Consider the following 18,113-nt stretch of genomic DNA (forward strand, 5'->3'; position numbering starts at 1 on the left):
TCAGCCTGCTTCCTGCAGCTCAGTATGTCAATGGTCTGCTGGGCCACCACACACACACACACACAGGTCTCCTTTTGGCATACGCAATCTACCAACACGCAGTGCAAAAGCATACCAATTGGCGTGTAACTTAGACTTAAGCCCCATACACACTATCAGATTCTCTGCTGATTTTTTCCTTCAGATTTACCAAAACCATATAATATGAGGTCAAACCTTAGCAGTTTCAATTTGTATGCAATCAGGCAGGCCCCTGCACTACATGGTTTTGGTAAATCTGAAGGAAAAAATCTGCAGAAAATCTGATCGTGTGTATGAGGCACTAAAATACAACAATCTCTCCAGAGATATGAGCCCTAGCTTAGTACACAGAAGTCACTTATAAATTATATTATTTAATATCCCAAAAGTGGGCAGTGCATAAAAGATATACAAAGGAGTTACCAAAAAAGAAATAAAAAGGACACACAATTGGCAATTTGCTATGAAAATAAAAAGGGATAAAACCAGAAATAAACTTTACCGAAGTCTATCCATTAGTAAAAGCATACTGGAACATGTGGGAACTCCCCAGTTTCAAACTGGCTTTGTGGAAGAATGACATCCAAATCTCAGGTTCCCCAATTTATTGAAATATGGATGTGGGCTGGACTTTAGTCCTTGGCCAATCAACCCTGGGGGGTGTTCCTGTGTCAGCTCACAGGATGTTTTGTGTTCTGGAAATACCAGAGTCGAATTGGCCCAGAATGGTGCTAATTTCTGGGTCATGGATAAGATTTCTGATACCAGCACATCAATCTGATTGTGACAGTACCTATCACTGCCTGCCCCAATCAGGTGCCATATAAAAGGTTTTGTGTGGTTTTCTAGGATTCTACACATGCTACAAATGCAGGGTTACACGTAACCCATCACATATACAGTCAAAATGTTTTATTTTCATCTTTCTGCTGCTAATATTTTAGCTTTTATGAGAGATAAAAAAAATTACTTAGAACTGGTGATCTTAATCAAAGTTTGCAGACCGGCTGGGGGCTTGCGAATGCCCCCTGCGGATCCGTGTAGCTAAGATGACTAGCAGTTTTGAGGCCTCAGAAAGGTGGCAATCTATGTTTACTGTAATGGGAACATTGGCATCTAGATGTCATTATGGCCTAGATGGCATTATTGGCATTTAGATGTCACTTCGATCCTAGAAACTGACTCTGTCTAATGAAAGATTGTATGTGTATGTCTGAATACTATGGGGTTGATTTACTAAAGGCAAATACACTTTGCACTACAAGTGCACTTGTAGGTCACTGTAGATTGCTGTAGATCTATGGGGAAGCTCTGAAATGAGGTGAAGCTTTGCTGATTTTATCATCCAATCATGTGCAAGCTAAAATGCTGTTTATTTTCCTTGCATGTCCCCCTCGGATCTACAGCGACTTTACTTCCAAGTGCACTTGCAGTGCAAAGGATTTGCCTTTAGAAAATAACTCCCTATATCTTTAATAACACAGAATTAAACTACATCTACAATCACACTACTTCTACAGTTCACATCACATCTCACTAAGGCCAAACTATCCTCCTCTTAGATTTATGTTACACATACCCCTTTAAATTTTCCAAATTTTGTCATGTTACAACTAAAAACGTAAATGTATTTTATTGGGATTTTGTGTGATAGACCAACATAAAGTGACACATAATTGTGAAGTGACACAGATTTTTTTTTTTACAAATATCTGAAAAGTGTGGCATGCATTTGTATTCTGAAAAATATATATGTCCAATAAAAAAAGGAACCTTATTGAACACAGCTCAGCGCCTATGGACCAATTCATACGGATAAAAAGTTTACTTTAAAATAATTAAAATCAATATCAAAACCCAGCAGCTGTTTATAAAATATAATACACAATATAAACTTGATACTTAAATAAAGTCCACTTTGTATATTGTAGCAGTGCTTATCACTTTTCTCCAAGTGAAAAAAAGTCTCGATTTAAATTCAAATCCATTAATGATATAAACGTGGTAGGAGTAATTGATAGGTCCTTATTGTGGTTAAGTGAGAAAGCTTCCACCAAAATTTTACCACTTGTGGCTTGGGATTCCCCTTTGGGGATGCATTCACCAAAAAAACAGAAATAATAGACCTTCAGAAAATCATCAATCCCTTGCTGATTTCTCCTTATCCACTAGATGTCACTATTAGCAGGTTGGGGCTCCGGTGTACCATGCGGAAGGAATAAAACATAGAACCATAGTGTAATCCTGTTTCACCCTTTTATTAATACAATGGCCCCCAATAATCATTAAGCGTACCAGAAATGATCAGTTAAACAGCAGTTAAAAATAAAGTGCACTGTGCCTTTGTCCCGATCCTGATTGCCGGAAGAGTGTGAAGCGTTCGCTGTGCTCATCAGCGATTCCCTTCTGCTACTCAGGCTCGTGGGGATGAGGCACATGCGTCACTTCCAGTTGGTTTAACGCCTGACGCGTTTCGTCATATCCGACTTCGTCTGCGGGCGTAATGAACTAACAGGAAGTTGTTATTTATTTACATGTCAAATTATCAGCATCCAATCAGGTATGTATTACATCAAATAGACGGAGCTCCCATCCAATAGCGATCGCCACCGTGGGACGTTCCGTTCGCATACATACTTACAATGGTAAAAAACATTTTAACCTTATGTGAATCGTCAAAAAGACGTATTCAAAGATTATCAAAAAAAGAGCATTCAAAAAATTATATATATAGCAGCAGCTTTTTAAAAAAAAATAACAATGATGTAACAATAGAATATAATAAATATTATAAAAATGATTATAATGCATAAATATGTCCATCATATATTTTGCTGTATGCCCCTATATAGGATAATTATTTCAACCAGAATTGCATTTGTATTCTGCCCACTTTAGTCTGATAGCCCCAACTAGAGTCCACCTGTGTGCAATTTATTCTCAGTATAAATGCAGCTATTCTGTGAAGCCCTCAGAGGTTTGTTAGAGAACCTTAGTGGACAAACAGCATCCTGAAGGCCAAGGAACACACCAGACAGGTCAGGGATAAAGTTGTGGAGAAGTTTAAAGCAGGGTTAGGTTATAAAAAAAAAATACCCCAATCTTTGAACATCTCACAGAGCACTGTTCAATTCATCATCTGAAAATGGAAAGAGTATGGCACAACTGAAAACCTACCAAGACATGGTCATCCACCTAATTTGACAGACCGGGTAAGGAGAGCATTAATCAGGGAAACAGCCAAGAGGCCCATAGTAACGAGGAAGGAGCTGCAGAGATCCACAGCCCAGGTAGGAGAATCTGTCCACAACCATTTGTGCACTCCACAAATCTGGCCTTTAAGGAACAGTAGGAAGAAGAAAGCCATAAGAAGTCCCATTTGCAGTTTGCGAGGGGAAAAAGCAAACATGTGGAAGAAGGTGCTCAGATCAGATGAAAAAAAATAAAAAGCGATATGTATGATGGAAAACTAACACTGCACATCACTCTGAACACACCATGTCCATGGTGAAACATGGCATCATGTTGTGAGGATGCTTTTCTTTAGCCAGGACAGGGAAGCTGGTCAGAGTTGATGAGAAGATGGATTAAGCCAAATACAGAGCAATCTTAGAACAGAACCTGTAAAGCCCCATACACACTATCAGTTTTTTTCTGCTGAGTTTGTCCTTCAGATTTACCAAAACCATATAATATGAGGTCAAACCTTAGGAGTTTCAATTTGTATGCTATCAGCTAGGGCCTTCTACTACATGGTTTTGGTAAACCTGAAGGAAAAACTCAGCAGAAAAACTGATAGTGTGTATGGGGCTTTAGAGTCTGCAAAAGACTTGAGACTGGGGCGGAGGATCACCTTCCAGCCGCACAATGACCTTTAACATACAACCAGAGCTACAATGGAATCATTTAGATCAAAGCATATTTGTGTATGATGCAGTCAAAGTCCAAACCTAAATCCAATTGAGAATCTGTGGCAAGACTTGAAAATTGCTGTTCACAGATGCTCTCTATTCAGTCTGACAGAGCTTGAGCTATTTTGCAAAAATGAATGGGCAAAAACGTCACTCTGTAGATGTGCAAAGCTGGTAGAGACATACCCAAAAAGACTTGCAGCTGTAATTACAGCGAAAGGTGGTTCTACAAAGTACTTATTCAGGGGGGCTGAATTTAAATGCACCCCACACTTTTCACATATTTGTGAAAAAATTTGAAAACCATTTATAATTTTTCTCCCACTTCACAATTATGTGCAACTTTTTGGTCTATCACATAAAATCCTAATAAAATGCATTTACGTTTTTGGTTGTAACATGACACAATGTGGAAAAATTTAAGGGGTATGAATACTTTTTCAAGGCATGGTACATTTTTTATTTATTTATTTTATATATTATATATATATATATACTGTACACACACAGAGTTTAGCCATAAACTTTATGACCACTGACGGGTTACGTAAATAACAAGATGATCTCATTGCAACTGAAAGATCCATGTCTTTATGGACCTTGCTTTGTGCACTGGCCCAAATCATTTGGTTTAGGGGGGATTATGGTGTGGGGTTGTTTTTCAGGGGTTGGGCTTGGCCCCTTAGTTCCAGTGAAGGAAACTCTTAAAGTGTTTGTTACCGTAAACAAAAAAAAATGTATCCTGTTCCTTTAAAGTATGAACAACAGCATAGTGCTTGTGCTGTGTCATTTGGCCCTTTTTATCAACTGAAATACCCGGCTATGCCCTTCCCCCTGTAAACTGACCGAGGTTTATCATTGCTGCTGAGCCCTGACACCGTGATCAGTTTATGTGCCTCCGTCATCTGCAGCTCTCCTGTCTCTCCTCTGTCCTCCCTGCCTGTCAGCTCTTTGTCAGTGCCTACCCCCTCCCCTCCTGCTGCTGAAGTTACAGTAAATGTTTCATACCATCGTCTGTTTAATAATCCTGTGTGCCCCTGCATCTGTGCCTTATAAAAATAAGCCATTCTATACCTGATTTCAGAGCGCTGCTAGGCGCTCATATGACTGGCCGCCTCTATCCTCCTTCCCTCCCGACTGACCTCAGCATTGTTTTCTTGGCCCCGCCCACTGCAGCTGTCAGACGGGGCGAGCAGAGAGACGGCTGGTCATGTGAGTGCCGAGCGTCGCTCTGAAATCAAGCATAGAACAGCTTTATTTTATAAGACACAGGATTATTAAACAGAGAGGATGGTATAAATTGAATATAGTGGCTTAACAACCAATTTAAGGCGTCAGCATACCAAGACATTTTGGACAATTTCATGCTCCCAACTTTGTGGGAACAGTTTGGGGATGGCCCCTTCCTGTTCCACCATGACTGTGCACCAGTGCACAAAGCAAGGTCTATAAAGACATGGATGAGCAAATTTATGGTGGAGGAACTTGACTGGCCTGCATAGAGTCCTGACCTCAATCCGATAGATCACCTTTGGGATGAATTAGAGCGGAGACTGAGAGCCAAGCCTTCTCGTTCACAGAAGAGTTGAAGCGGTTATAGCTGCAAAGGGTGGGCCAACTCAATATTGAACCCTATGGACTAAGACTGGAATGCCATTAAAGTTCATATGTATGTAAAGGCAGGCATCCCAATACTTTTGGTAATATAGTGTATGTGCAGATGAGCAAAACTGTGTAATTTAGTAATATATGTGAAGACGAAACGCATACCAATACATATCACTTTATTAACAATGTCTTCACAGGAAAAGATCTGGCTGCTGTGCAGAGGACAATTGTGGCTCTTGGAAGTATTGCAGTCACTAAAAATGATGGCCAGTACCAAGGAGATCCCTCCTGGTTCATGAAGTAAGTGGTAAAACTAAATAAGAATATTATTTCCCAAACAATTAATCATTTTGTTAATTATGCTGTACAATAACCATTTATATTTGTTTCCACAGGAAAGCCCAGGAACATAAACGGGATTTCTCTGACGACAAGCTGAAACAAGGAAAGAATATAATTGGATTGCAGATGGGTAGCAACCAAGGAGCCTCCCAGTCTGGCATGACAGGCTATGGCCGCCCAAGACAGATTATGAGTTAAAGCCAAAAAAGAGGCAAGAATAGTTAACCTCTTCACTGCTCTAAGAGTCCCTAAGCAAATCTGCAGCAATGAAAGGGCGAGACTAAACCTGGTTCTAGTCATTCCACTATTTCCATTGCAGAAGAAACGCAAGCATAGCCATTCCAATGATAGATATCTAACATCGAAGGATCCATCGCAAGAAATCGCTTTCACTTTTATGTTACAAAAGTGGTCACTCCTTTCCAAAACAAATTTATGCAGCTTTCTAACTATATTTTCAATTACTGAAATTAAAATGTAATTAAACATCACAAGGTTTTCTGAAATAAGGTTGGCTGTTTGAGATCCAGTCTTCATTCATGACACCACTTCCTTCCCCTTGGTATATATCCTAGTAAAAGGCCCTGTCTTGTTCAGAAACAATATTTCTTACAAGGCATCTCAAGAATGCTTCTTTACTAACCATATCAGGAACAGTAGTTTTGAAAGGATTAATAACTCAATGTTCATCCGCATTTCATGCTCCTCTCTTGTAGCCCCCATTCCATGCTTTTAGCTCACACTTAGCAATTTTCATTTGTAGAAACAGATCTCCATTTAACAAGGTCTTCACAAGATACTGCTCATCACTTGCTATGCAACAGCATGTTTTCTATTCAATCTGACAGCAGTTAACGAGGTTAATTGTCACCTACATTTTCAACCGTAAATTTCTCTACCCATTTAAATCAGTGTTTATTATAAAGATTTTTTTATTCTTTGATGGTCAAAAATAAAACATTTTAAACCATTAAGATTGCATTTTGTTATGAATTTTGTAAATGAATTGTGCTACCTACTTTGCTGTATTGGAATTCCAAAAGCTATGAACTTTGTTCAGTGTTGTTGATGGCTGGTTGATCACTTGTCATCTTTCATTTAACTGGGCACTTCCACATCCAGACCACCTGTGTACATCAGGAAATTTGCCAATTTAAATCTGGCACGTGCCTTGCATAGGTAGAGTGGCCTGCAATTAAAACTGCAGCAGCTATAAAGAAAGACAAGCAATTTGTTTACATCTAGGGCTTGTAGTTCTTTTTCCTAACAGACTTGGTGTCCAAAATTTCAGTGGCTGTAAAACTAAATTGAGTTTTTTTGTACATGAGAATCCATGGCTTCCCGCCATCTTTCTAAAGGATCTACAGTTACACCTAAAGATTTGATTTTACAGAACAAACGGGTTTATTTGAATATTTGAACCAATTGTACGTTAAAAACACAAATCAGCATTAAGTACACCCAATGAGTTAAACTGTATCTAAAGCAATAACTTTTTTTAAATTATAGAATGGTTAGGATCATAAGCCTTGCTGGGTTTTTCACTGTCAATCGTTTTTATTAGGTTTTTAAACAAAGTACAAACATGTATAAAAATACATGAACGTGAAAGTGCATCCAGATAGTTTCTAGAAATCAAAAACATCATACATAAATTACTGTCATGACCCAAGAACAAGATACAACCTTTAACAATTATAAGCTTCACACAGAGCTCAACCTGCATGGTCACTTCAACTGTTGGGTGTTTAATGTGGATGCCTTGGTGCTGCCCTGTTAGGGACACAGACAGAAATAATAACGTATTTGGGAGATTTATCCCACTGACAACTGTCACTGGACTGAAAGTAAGGGGCAAATCTTTCCATGGTGAAAAATGTTAATTGTTTTGCAAGGTCATCTGCAGAATGCTTCATCAGACGTTTGTGAAAATTAAAATTTTTCCAGGTCATGCTAAAGCTAGTAGTAGTTGGTCACATTCAACTGGACTGGTTATGTAATGTTGAGGTTTCATAGCTCATCCAAGCCATTTCTTTTGTTCCAGTGGTAGGGACATGCTCCAGCGTTTATATCCACATCACAGTCCATGGTGATTGGATTAAATCCAATCACCATGCAATGTGTAGATGTTGATTGTCCAAGAAGTGGATGGGAACTACGAAGGTTGTGGAACCACCCTGTCCTAGTTACATTATCCCATTGTTGGTGTCAGGAAGCCTGCATATGTGTTAATGCCTCAATTTAAATATTTAAATGGCTAAAGGAGTGAATTGTTGTAAAGTTGCTGGGCCAGAGGGGCTAAAGGATAAGAGCACTTTCTGAACAGGTTACACCCAAATTTAGGGTGTAACAAGCAACATTTTCAGCATCCTTCCCTCTACCCCCCCCCTTGTGATAGCAGGTGGGGGTTCTTCTCCTCATACCTGATGTCACATTTTAAAACCGTCGTGGCTCCACCTGCATCATTCATTCACAGGAATTTGTGAAGGAAAAAGACCTGTCTGCCACCGTGGCAGACGGCTTGTAGTTCTCAATGAACTAACAGGGTAGTAAAGCTGAGTAGCCATCTTCCTGTATAGAGATATGGGCAGAGAGCTCTCCGCAGTGTCTGCAGAAGCCTGACTTTGCAACCGTAATTATTGATCGCAGTTGCAATGCTCTGCAGACTTAAGTATAAAATAAAGAAAAGCACTTATTTTTTTATTTTTACCTACAAATCCTTAGCATTTATTGTCTTTTTATTTTTACAAAACGTGAGCTTAGCCTTTAATACAGCATTATATGTGAAAGACAGATAAATGCCCCAGCCCCATTGAGGCATGGAAGTTCTAATTTGAAGTATTTGACCTCTTTCATGCCTACTGCAAACCAGTTGTTCACTCTGTCCGAAATGTGCAACTCATGGTCTTTGAAATAATTTTCCTTTTGCTTAAGATGTAGGAAGACTGCTGAAACCTACCCTGTAGAATTCACACTCTTATGTTGGGGCATTCATTCATGCAGAGGTTGCTTTGTTTCCCCAATGCACAGGTCTTTGCATTCCTCACTACACTGCATATACCAAATTACATTGCTTGTATTTGGTTTTTGAGATGTACAAGTTATTTTCTCAGAGTGCATTTCTGGGCTAGTAGGATACAGGGATGCAATGTTTGTTAAAGATCTTTCTGAGTTATCTGACACTGTACATATGGAATGGCTATTACTCCAAGGGGGTTGATTTAATAAACCTGAATAGGGCAAAACTTGGTTCAGCTGTGCATGGTAGCCAATTAGCACCTTACTTTAGCTTGTTCAAATAAGCTTTGACAGCAAATACCTGGAAGCTGAGTGATTTCTATGCAGAGCTGCACCAGCTTTTGCACTCTCCACTCTTTTATTAAATTAACCCTCCATGGGTTCTGTTTCTCCCCTCTGTTTGGCCCCATGCTTTTTCTTGGCTTTGGATGTTTCTTCTAAGGCCCAATCTGGGTAGCCTCAAAAACTTTCAAAGCACTCCTGAGATGTCAGTGTCCTTGTCTCTAGACTATGTGGTTGCTACTCAGTTTAATGTTGCAGAGTCCTAATAACTCCCCAGTGGGTGGAATACAAAAAGGTATTACAAGTATATTACAATGATCGTTACCAAATATACTCTCATCATAAGGGAGCTGGAGGACCTTGGTTATGAGGAAAGACTGCAAAACATTAGACGTATTCTCCCTGGAGAAGATGCGCTTAAGAGGGGATATAATCCCAATACACAAAATCTTTAAAATGGCGATTCTAGCTTTGGGAGTAAACCATTTAACTTAGACCCCTTTCACATCTTTGGGGCAGTGTGAGAGTGGTGTATACACCGCTCCGCCACTGCCCCTGCCCATTGAAATGAATTGGTACCACTACCAAAGGGCCTGCAAATCAAATCGGCAGCGGCGCTTTTCGGGTGCTATTTACCCTTTCCTCAGCCGCTATCGGGGGTTACAAGCACCCCGATAGTGGCAGAATAGCGCCGCTATAACAGCGGTAAAGTGCTGCTAAAACTAGTGGCGCTTTATCGCTAACGTGTGCACCGCCCGTGTAAAAGGTCACAAAAAGACACAGAATTAAGTTGGATGAGAAGTGGTTCAATCATAAACTATGTAAAAGTTTCTTTACTGTTAGAACTTTTAAATTTGTTTTAGGTTCACATCTATGCGGTTATCAGGCACCTGTTGTGTCTTTAAACATGCGTTTGCTTTCTTTTTTTTCTCTTTAATAAACTGTGTGTAGTTGGTTAAGAAGCAGGCCGGGAAGCCAAGCAATGAGTCATCAGCTGCCCACTGACAGCTCTGCTCCCCCAAAGCACCTTGCCCCATGTTGATTGGGCAAGGGCCTCTTCCCCAAAACCCTGGCCAGCGTTGTGGGGTCTGCGGGCTTATTCGGAATCTTCCATATACGTTTCATCTTCAGAATCCTATTCAACCCTGTCAAACAGCAGCATACATTTATAGCACATTTTGTTTGTAAAACTATAATGACAAATTAAAACATAGTCAACACTCCTGTACAGAAGACAAGGAAGCTAGATTTGTTCATGTAAAACATTTTATTGCTGTTAAATTAACATTTTCATCAAGCAAATCATATTCATTAGAACACACAAATCCTTCTCCAACAATCATACAAATAATAAATTAACTTGGTTGTGTAAAGCTCTCAGCATATAAGATTTCATGTAACCTGGTGAAACATGTTTATTTCTATTTAATTATCTGGTAAACAGGATCACAGTGAAGGTAAAAGGTCCAGCAAGTATCAGGGCATATACTCTAAAATAGATTTCGACCATTGTCCTCATGCCACTGGTTTTGGGACCCTTCAAAATATGTTTACAAACAAAATACAACAATTTCTTTACAATAAAATATATAATAGAGTATTCTCTTGAAAGAGTCTGAGCTCTGGGCAAAAACTTCTATATAAATAAATACCTCAATAGCCACAAGGATAAAAATCCACTCTGTGTGCATCAAGTGTTTTTGCAATCAAAGTTTACCTTGTAAAAGTGAAATTGTCACTGTGCTGCACACAGCTGTTGGAGGGACCCAGAAGGTCCTCTCACTACCTGCTTCCTGCAGAATAATACAGAAGCGAGGTGAATACAATACCACTCGCTCTGCAGAACGAGTGAGCAGCAGCGATTGGTCTTTATAACAGGAAACTCATACAAAAAGGCTAAGTACAGGAGTTGTTTCATGCTGGATTACTGCACAGATCTGGAAGCACGAAGGACATGAAGATTTAACATAAGAATGTGCATACCTCTCATATTTAGACAATAGTCATTCAGCCAGGATCTCAGCTTTACATTTTTGGACAAAGTATAGAAGTTCTAACTACTAAGGTTGGTGTTGGGCTGCCATGGTAAAAAAAAAGGACTTACGCTAATTGGGGTTGCTGACCCAGTATACTGCAGAATCTGTATCGGTAGTAAAGGAATAGTTATGGAGTAACAAGTTGCAGGTTCAGCCAGCAAACAGACAATATAGAGGAAAAAAATATTTGCCTTTTTGGGATTCTGTTACTGGTGAGTTTTTACTGCTATTGCAGAGATTTTTCCACTGCCGGTTTATGAAACTATAAAGTGAGAAAACTACTTACAAACAGAGACAATAAAAACTACAAAAAAACAGAAAGGAGGTTCCAACCCCTTCTCACACTATCCGAAACGGAAAAAATGGTTTTATCTGAAATACATTCCAAATCAAAATAGAGCCTTCCTATTTGTGTACTTGCTAAGTTCTTAAACGGGTTGTAAAGGCAGAAGGTTTATCTTAATGCATTTAGATAAAAAAGCTGCCTGTGTGCAGCAGCTCTCCTCAGCCCACCCAATACTTAACTGAGCCCTATCTCTATCCAGCGATGTACACAAGTCCCTCAGCTGTCCGGGACTCTCCCTCCTGCTTGGCTAAGACAGCAACGGCGGCGCAATTGGCTTCCTCTGCTGTCAAAGTCAGTTAGCCAATCAGGAGAGCTGACACAGAGCTGCAACTCGGCTCGGGTGCCTCTATAGCAAGCTGCTTGCCGTCAAGCAAAGAGGGACCCAATAAGAGGAGGATCCTGGCTGATATGTGCAAATCCACTGCACAGAGCAGGCAAGTAGAACTGTTTTTTTTTATATAACAAACTTTACAATCACTGTAATGCCTATTAAAGTGAATGTGGTTATGTTCTGCAAAGGATATGAACTAAAATTATTCACTCCTTCCCTTTGTGTCTGGGGAGGACCCCCCTCCCCCCCCAAATCCTCTTCTGATGTTCTATACTTAAAGTGGAGCTTTAGTCAGAAAATTAAGTCCTGCTAGATCACTTGAGGCTGGCTCTTTTTAGGTGCCTATATTTTTTTAAATCCAGTAATACACCCTGCTTTGCACATGCTGAATTGCTTTCCATTTTTGGCATTGTCCTGAAAAGCAGAGCCGCTGAGGCCGATCTCCTGAGAAGCCAAAAATTTACTTCTGCTCAGGGGCTCTGGGCTTCAGCAAAATGGCACCCTCTGGCAAGAAGAAACAGGAACAATGCTGGGGGCAATTTCTAGCACACACAAATTTTTAGCATATTACTGTGGAATGTATGTTCCTTACTAAAGAACATTTTTATTTTTATTAAAATGGTTATGGATAAAGTCTTTCCTCTTCCTCACACTAAGCCCCTGTCCTGTGTTTCAACTGTCACATGGCACAGTCTCAGTAGCAGATAGAGATTCAGCCGATAGTCGAATGGTAGGGACGACTTTGATTTAAAGAGAAACTGAGGTCCTGTGTTTAGCCTCGGCCCAGAAATTAGGGCCTAGGAATTAGGGCCTATCACAGACCCTGAAGACAGGTGTAGGTTCCTGCAGGCAACACAAAGTACTCTAATATCACTGGTATCATGTATTCATAAACTTTGGTGAGGTGAAAGGGTCACTTTGAATTTCCTTAGAAAATTTAGGAATGTTTGTCTAATGCCGCGTACACACAATCAGACTTTCCGGCAGACTTGGTCCGGTGGACCAGAATTCGTCAGACAATTCAATAGTGTGTGGGCTCCAGTGGACTTTTTTTCCCCAAAAGTCAGACAGACCTTGAAATAAAACATGTTTCAAATCTATCCGAAGGACTCAAGTCCGACGGATTACAAAAATCGGGAAAACCGCTTGTCTGTGTGCTAGTCCGATGGACCAAATACGACTCAAGGATAGCTATTGGCTACTGGCTATTGAACCTCCTTTTTTAGTCCCGGCTTTCGTCATCACATTCAAAATGAACGGACTTTCGAACGGACTTAGTCCGGTCATGTGTGGCCAAGTCCGTTCTTTCATAAAGTCTGTCTGACCTCCTTCAAAAGTCCGTTGGGAAGACCGTCGGACCTAGTCCGTCGAAAAGTTCCGGTCGTGTGTACGCGGGATAAGGCTACTTTCACAATGAGGCATTGTCGGCAAAGCGCCGCTATTTTTAGTGGCACTTTACCGTCGTTTTTACAGAGGTTTTCGGCCACTAGCGGGTGCTTTTATCCCCCGATAGTGGCCGAAAAAGGTTTAAAAGTGCTGCAGGCCGTTCGGCGGCGCTGCCCAATTATTTTAATAGGCAGAGGGTGCTTTAGGAGTGGTGTATACACCCCTTCTACAGCGCTGCAAAGATGCGGCTTGCAGGACTTTTACTCTCCTGCCAGCACACCGCTCAAGTGTGAAAGCACTCAGGCTTTCACACTGGAGTGATCAGAGAGGCTCTATGCAGGTGCTATTTTTAGCGCTATAACGCCTATAAAGCGCCTCAGTGTGAAAGTAGCCTTATAGTCTGGATGGTAAAATCTGTCTAGCAAATTGGGCAACAGAGCTCACTGTAACCATATTTTACAAAGATCTGTTCTGAAATTTTTAACGGCAACCATCTTGGAAAGTAAAATCTTTGATATGTTTGCTATTTCACTAAATTACAGCAATATATTTATAGAGAGCCTAGTATAGTATGGATTTCACACAAGCAGTTCAGCAGCAGTGAACTCAACTTTAGGTATCTGACCTAGATTGCTTATTTATTAAGCATGTATAAAGCAGAAACCCACAACAACCAATCCATACTAACACTTTCACTGCTCTTCCTTGTTAAGCTATAAAAAAGTCATATAAAGTGCTTTGGAAATGAAAACAGCTTTTGGGACTTATAAAAACAATACATACCATTTAAATATTCCATTTCAATATTTACTCAAGCGATAAAATCATATTTTACACATCAAAATCAAGTTAAACAAACCATTACAATTAATTAGACCAGGAATATGCAATTAGCGGACCTCCAGCCGTTGCAAAACTACAAGTCCCATCATGCCTCTGCGTGTCGTGCTTTAGCTGTCAGAGTCTTGCTATGCCTCTTGGGACTTGTAGCTCTGCAACAGCTGGAGGTCCGCTAATTGCATATCCCTGAATTAGACAAATCCATTTTGTACTCTTCTTAAAGGATCATAGCAACACACATAATTGCTCTCACAGCTCCTAACAGCAGTAAACTGGGACGAATAAGGGCTGTAAGCAGAAATTCAACACTGTGTGACCTCAGTGACAGTGCATGGTCGCTGTACGTAGCACTTACAGCACTGTGTCAGACCACCAAAAGGACAATATAACTACAGGTAAAGGTGAACATAATCACCAAAATCCCAAATCTTTAAAATGTCTACTTATTTAAGCGGAGCCCCCAATCCCATGCCAAAACGGTAAAATAATAAAAAAGTTATTAAATATATACTTACATTAACCCTGTCCTCCCCCATCTGCATTGTAGAGTATAACATCATGATCCTTCAGGCAAAATCCTGGGAACCACAGGCACCCTAAATTTGGCAGCTTCTCCTCATAATTTCCAGGATCTCTGGAAGGTGTTATAGGTAAGGCAAATATATAATTTTTAATAAAATATATAATTTTTTTTGTCCACATTTTTTTTTGTTTACACTTTAATGTAGCATTATGGTGGGGGCCCTGAATAAATAAGCAGACTTTGCTTTTTGGTACAAGAGGACATTATCCGTTACTGGATTACGGCTCTCTGCTTGTCTCACAATTGTATTTCTGCATTCTCACCCAGTCACGTGTTTTTCTGGCAGAGACTATAATAGTTTGTGACAAGGTTTGTTGCACTAATATCAGCATTAGAAAGCCTGCCCTGAGCAATGACATGCAATCAATGCTGCTGAAGCACATGCATGTAGACAGGAAGTGGTTGAACGAAGCTGAAAGAGACCAGCGGCGTTGGTCTTTTAGAAAACTATTTTCTAACAGCAAAAAAAACATGGTAATAGTGACAGTATTTTAACACAATAAATATTATCCAGCTAGTGTTTACATTTACTTTAAAACACTATTTAACATGAGAAAGTATTCTATTATATCTTTTGTAAATGGCTGGAACAATCCTTTGCTAGGTGCACCCAACCATTTCATATATGAACCACTCAAAAAACTGCCAACCAAAAAGCATGATTTAAAAAGGTAAATTTTTTTTAAAGGACAGAAGGAAATCTCTTTTTGCCCTTGCTTAGCATCTGATATCAAAGTACACATTTAAGACCAAAGTCTAAAAAGGGTCAGGAGTCTAAATTTAAGATTTTACCTTTACAAAAATTTAAAAAGAGGGCTGTATTTCAGAGGAGTTGGGGGATAAGTACTCTTTGGTGGCCTAAGAATTTTGCATATTGCTGTTGCCCGAAACATCAAAGGTGAATGAATATACACACCCATTGTTTAAAGATTCAACTCTGTTTTTTTTTTTTTTTTTTATAAGGAGGAAACACTTCAAGAAATATGCTGCGGGATCAAGTCTAGCTGCCACAACATTTTTTAATAATTTTTTTTTTTTTCTTGATGAATTGCTAAAATTCTAACCATATTACATACAGTATTTATTTTAATAAATTAAAAAACCTTGTGAACCTTTAGAAACTTCTAGATTTTGGCATGAATGGCTCCTTAAAATGATCTCATAATAATGAGTCATAATAATATATTATTTAATAATTCCCACATGAGCCAGGCATTATCATGGATTTACTGAACAAAAGATTAACCAACAAAGGGCATTGGGTCAGGTACTCGCATTAAATGAGTCCAGAGATCCAGCCTATTACAGGGTTTACAAACTATCACTTACAGCTGTAGATCTGATCTTCGGTGCTGTGCAATGATACAAAACAAACATAACACATAATAAAAACACAGAGGGGAAAAAAAACAAAAAAACAAAAACAAAAAAAAAAACACACATTTTACAAATCCTAATCTGTGCATTTGTTTTTGGCATTATATAATGGGCTTCAAACAACAGTAGTCTGAATAAAGGGACACCAAGAGGTCTATTTATAATCTTGAATCTTCCAGGTTCATGTGTTCTAAATGACGGTGATTTTCCACCAGAGAATGGTAGAAACCACATTCTCTGCTTTATACATAGACCAAGTGTTAAAAAGAAGTTGTTTGTTAACTTCAACTTGACATTTAAATATAAACAATATGTTCTCAGTAAAATGCAGGCCGTTCCTGCATTTGTATTCAAATCAGCCAGATGAACTGTAATGCCAGATGATGAAAGGACGAGGCTTAAATAAAATCTGGTCGAGGCTCTGTGCACGGCCTGGGAACTAGGGTCCTCTCCAACCAAAAATTAACTGTTCTGAAGAGAAGTGTTGAACCATTCTATCAGTATTGTTGATTTATTCACTTTGGTGGCCAAAAAGAAGTTCACTTTAAAAGGGTTTTCTACTTGAACTGAAACATTTAACCACTTGCCGACCAGCTCACGCCTATATACGTCAGCAAAGTGGCAAGGGTGTGCAAAACTACGTACCCATATGTCATTGGCGGCTAGTAGGCGCGCGCACGCATTCCCCCCTACAGTTAGAACACGCAGAGGGAACACACTTAACCCCACCAGTGTTTAACCCCTTCCCTGCCAGTGACATTTACACAGTAATCAGTGCATTTTTAGAGCACTGATGGCTGTATAAATGTCAGGGGTCCCAAAAGTGTCCAATCTGTCCGCCGCAATGCTGCAGTCACGATAAAATTCGCCATAAAAAAAAAAAAATTCTAAGAATGCCATAAAACTATCCCCTATATTATAGACACAATAACTTTTGTGCAAACTAATCAATAAGCAATTATTGTGCTTTTTTTTTTATTTTTTTTACCAAAACTATGTAGAAGAATACATATTGGTCTAAACGGAGGAAGAAATTCATTTTTCTTATATATCTTTTGGGGATATTTATTATAGCAAAAAGTAAAATAAAATAGCTTTTTTTTTTCTCAAAATTGTCGCTCTTTTCTTGTTTATAGCACAAAAAATAAAAACCGCAGAGGTGATCAAATACCATCAAAAGAAAGCTCCATTTGTGGGAAAAAAAAAAAAAAAGGACGCCAATTTTGTTTGGGTACACCATCGCACGACCGCATAATTGCCAGTTTATGCAACACAGTGCCGTATCGCAAAAAAGGGGCTTGGTCAGGAAGGGCATAAATCCTTCTGGGGCTGAAGTGGTTAAGATCTTTCCTGTAGAACAAAAACAAACACGACAGCTCCTCCATTTTGATAAAGTGGCATCATTTGGTGCCCCTTCATAGAAAGTCTGCCATTGATAGACTACAAAGTTGTCTAAGTGATCACCTGGGTCCAGACTTCATCTACTAAGGCAAAATAAACAGCCACAGGAAAACATCTCCAGCAGTGATGCAAAGTTTTGGTGTATACGTGGGTATGGGGTAGGGGTCTCCTTTTCACCACAAGCAGTACACAACTGTAAGCAAAAAAAAAATATGCAGTAGAATTCCTTTAATTTAGCTACCTGAACCTATCCTGATGAACAGTCAGGATATCAAAAATTCTGATAGCCCAGCCTATGAAATATTTAAAATTATACATCATTTTAAAGGTTTTCTTAAAACCACTTATAACATTGTGCAGTTCTGTAAATATTACAGAATTTTCACAGACACCTAAAAAACAATGCTATGAAAAGGAAGAAAACTTTACTTGCAAAACGTTATAGTTACATTCAAATGGTTTAAATTAGCCCAATAACCTGGATTCTATGATAATTAGATACTAGCCTGATCCTGTGGATGCTGAATTAAAGGAATTCCACTGTATCGTAGGTAGAAAAATATCTTGTTGGGAAGGAAGAAGTGAAATCTATTTTAAAGAAATCATCACTTCATAAAAATACACTGAAAGC

At 39.3% G+C, this 18,113-nt stretch overlaps 1 protein-coding gene across 1 annotated transcript in view; it reads left to right on the forward strand.

Moving 5' to 3' along the window:
- TAGLN (transgelin) overlaps positions 1-6,856 on the forward strand; it is a 51,853-nt gene extending 44,997 nt beyond the window's left edge. The window contains exons 4-5 of the mRNA XM_077456984.1: positions 5,738-5,840; positions 5,936-6,856. Of these exons, the coding sequence (XP_077313110.1) occupies positions 5,738-5,840; positions 5,936-6,080 (248 nt within the window). The 3' untranslated portion in view covers positions 6,081-6,856. The remainder of the gene's footprint in view (positions 1-5,737; positions 5,841-5,935) is intronic.
- Positions 6,857-18,113: the final 11,257 nt, after the last annotated feature.

Source organism: Lithobates pipiens, unplaced genomic scaffold (genome assembly GCF_037356315.1).
Source record: "Lithobates pipiens isolate NorthernLeopardFrog02 unplaced genomic scaffold, aLitPip1_a1.2 Scaffold_27, whole genome shotgun sequence".
Classification (NCBI taxonomy): domain Eukaryota; kingdom Metazoa; phylum Chordata; class Amphibia; order Anura; family Ranidae; genus Lithobates; species Lithobates pipiens.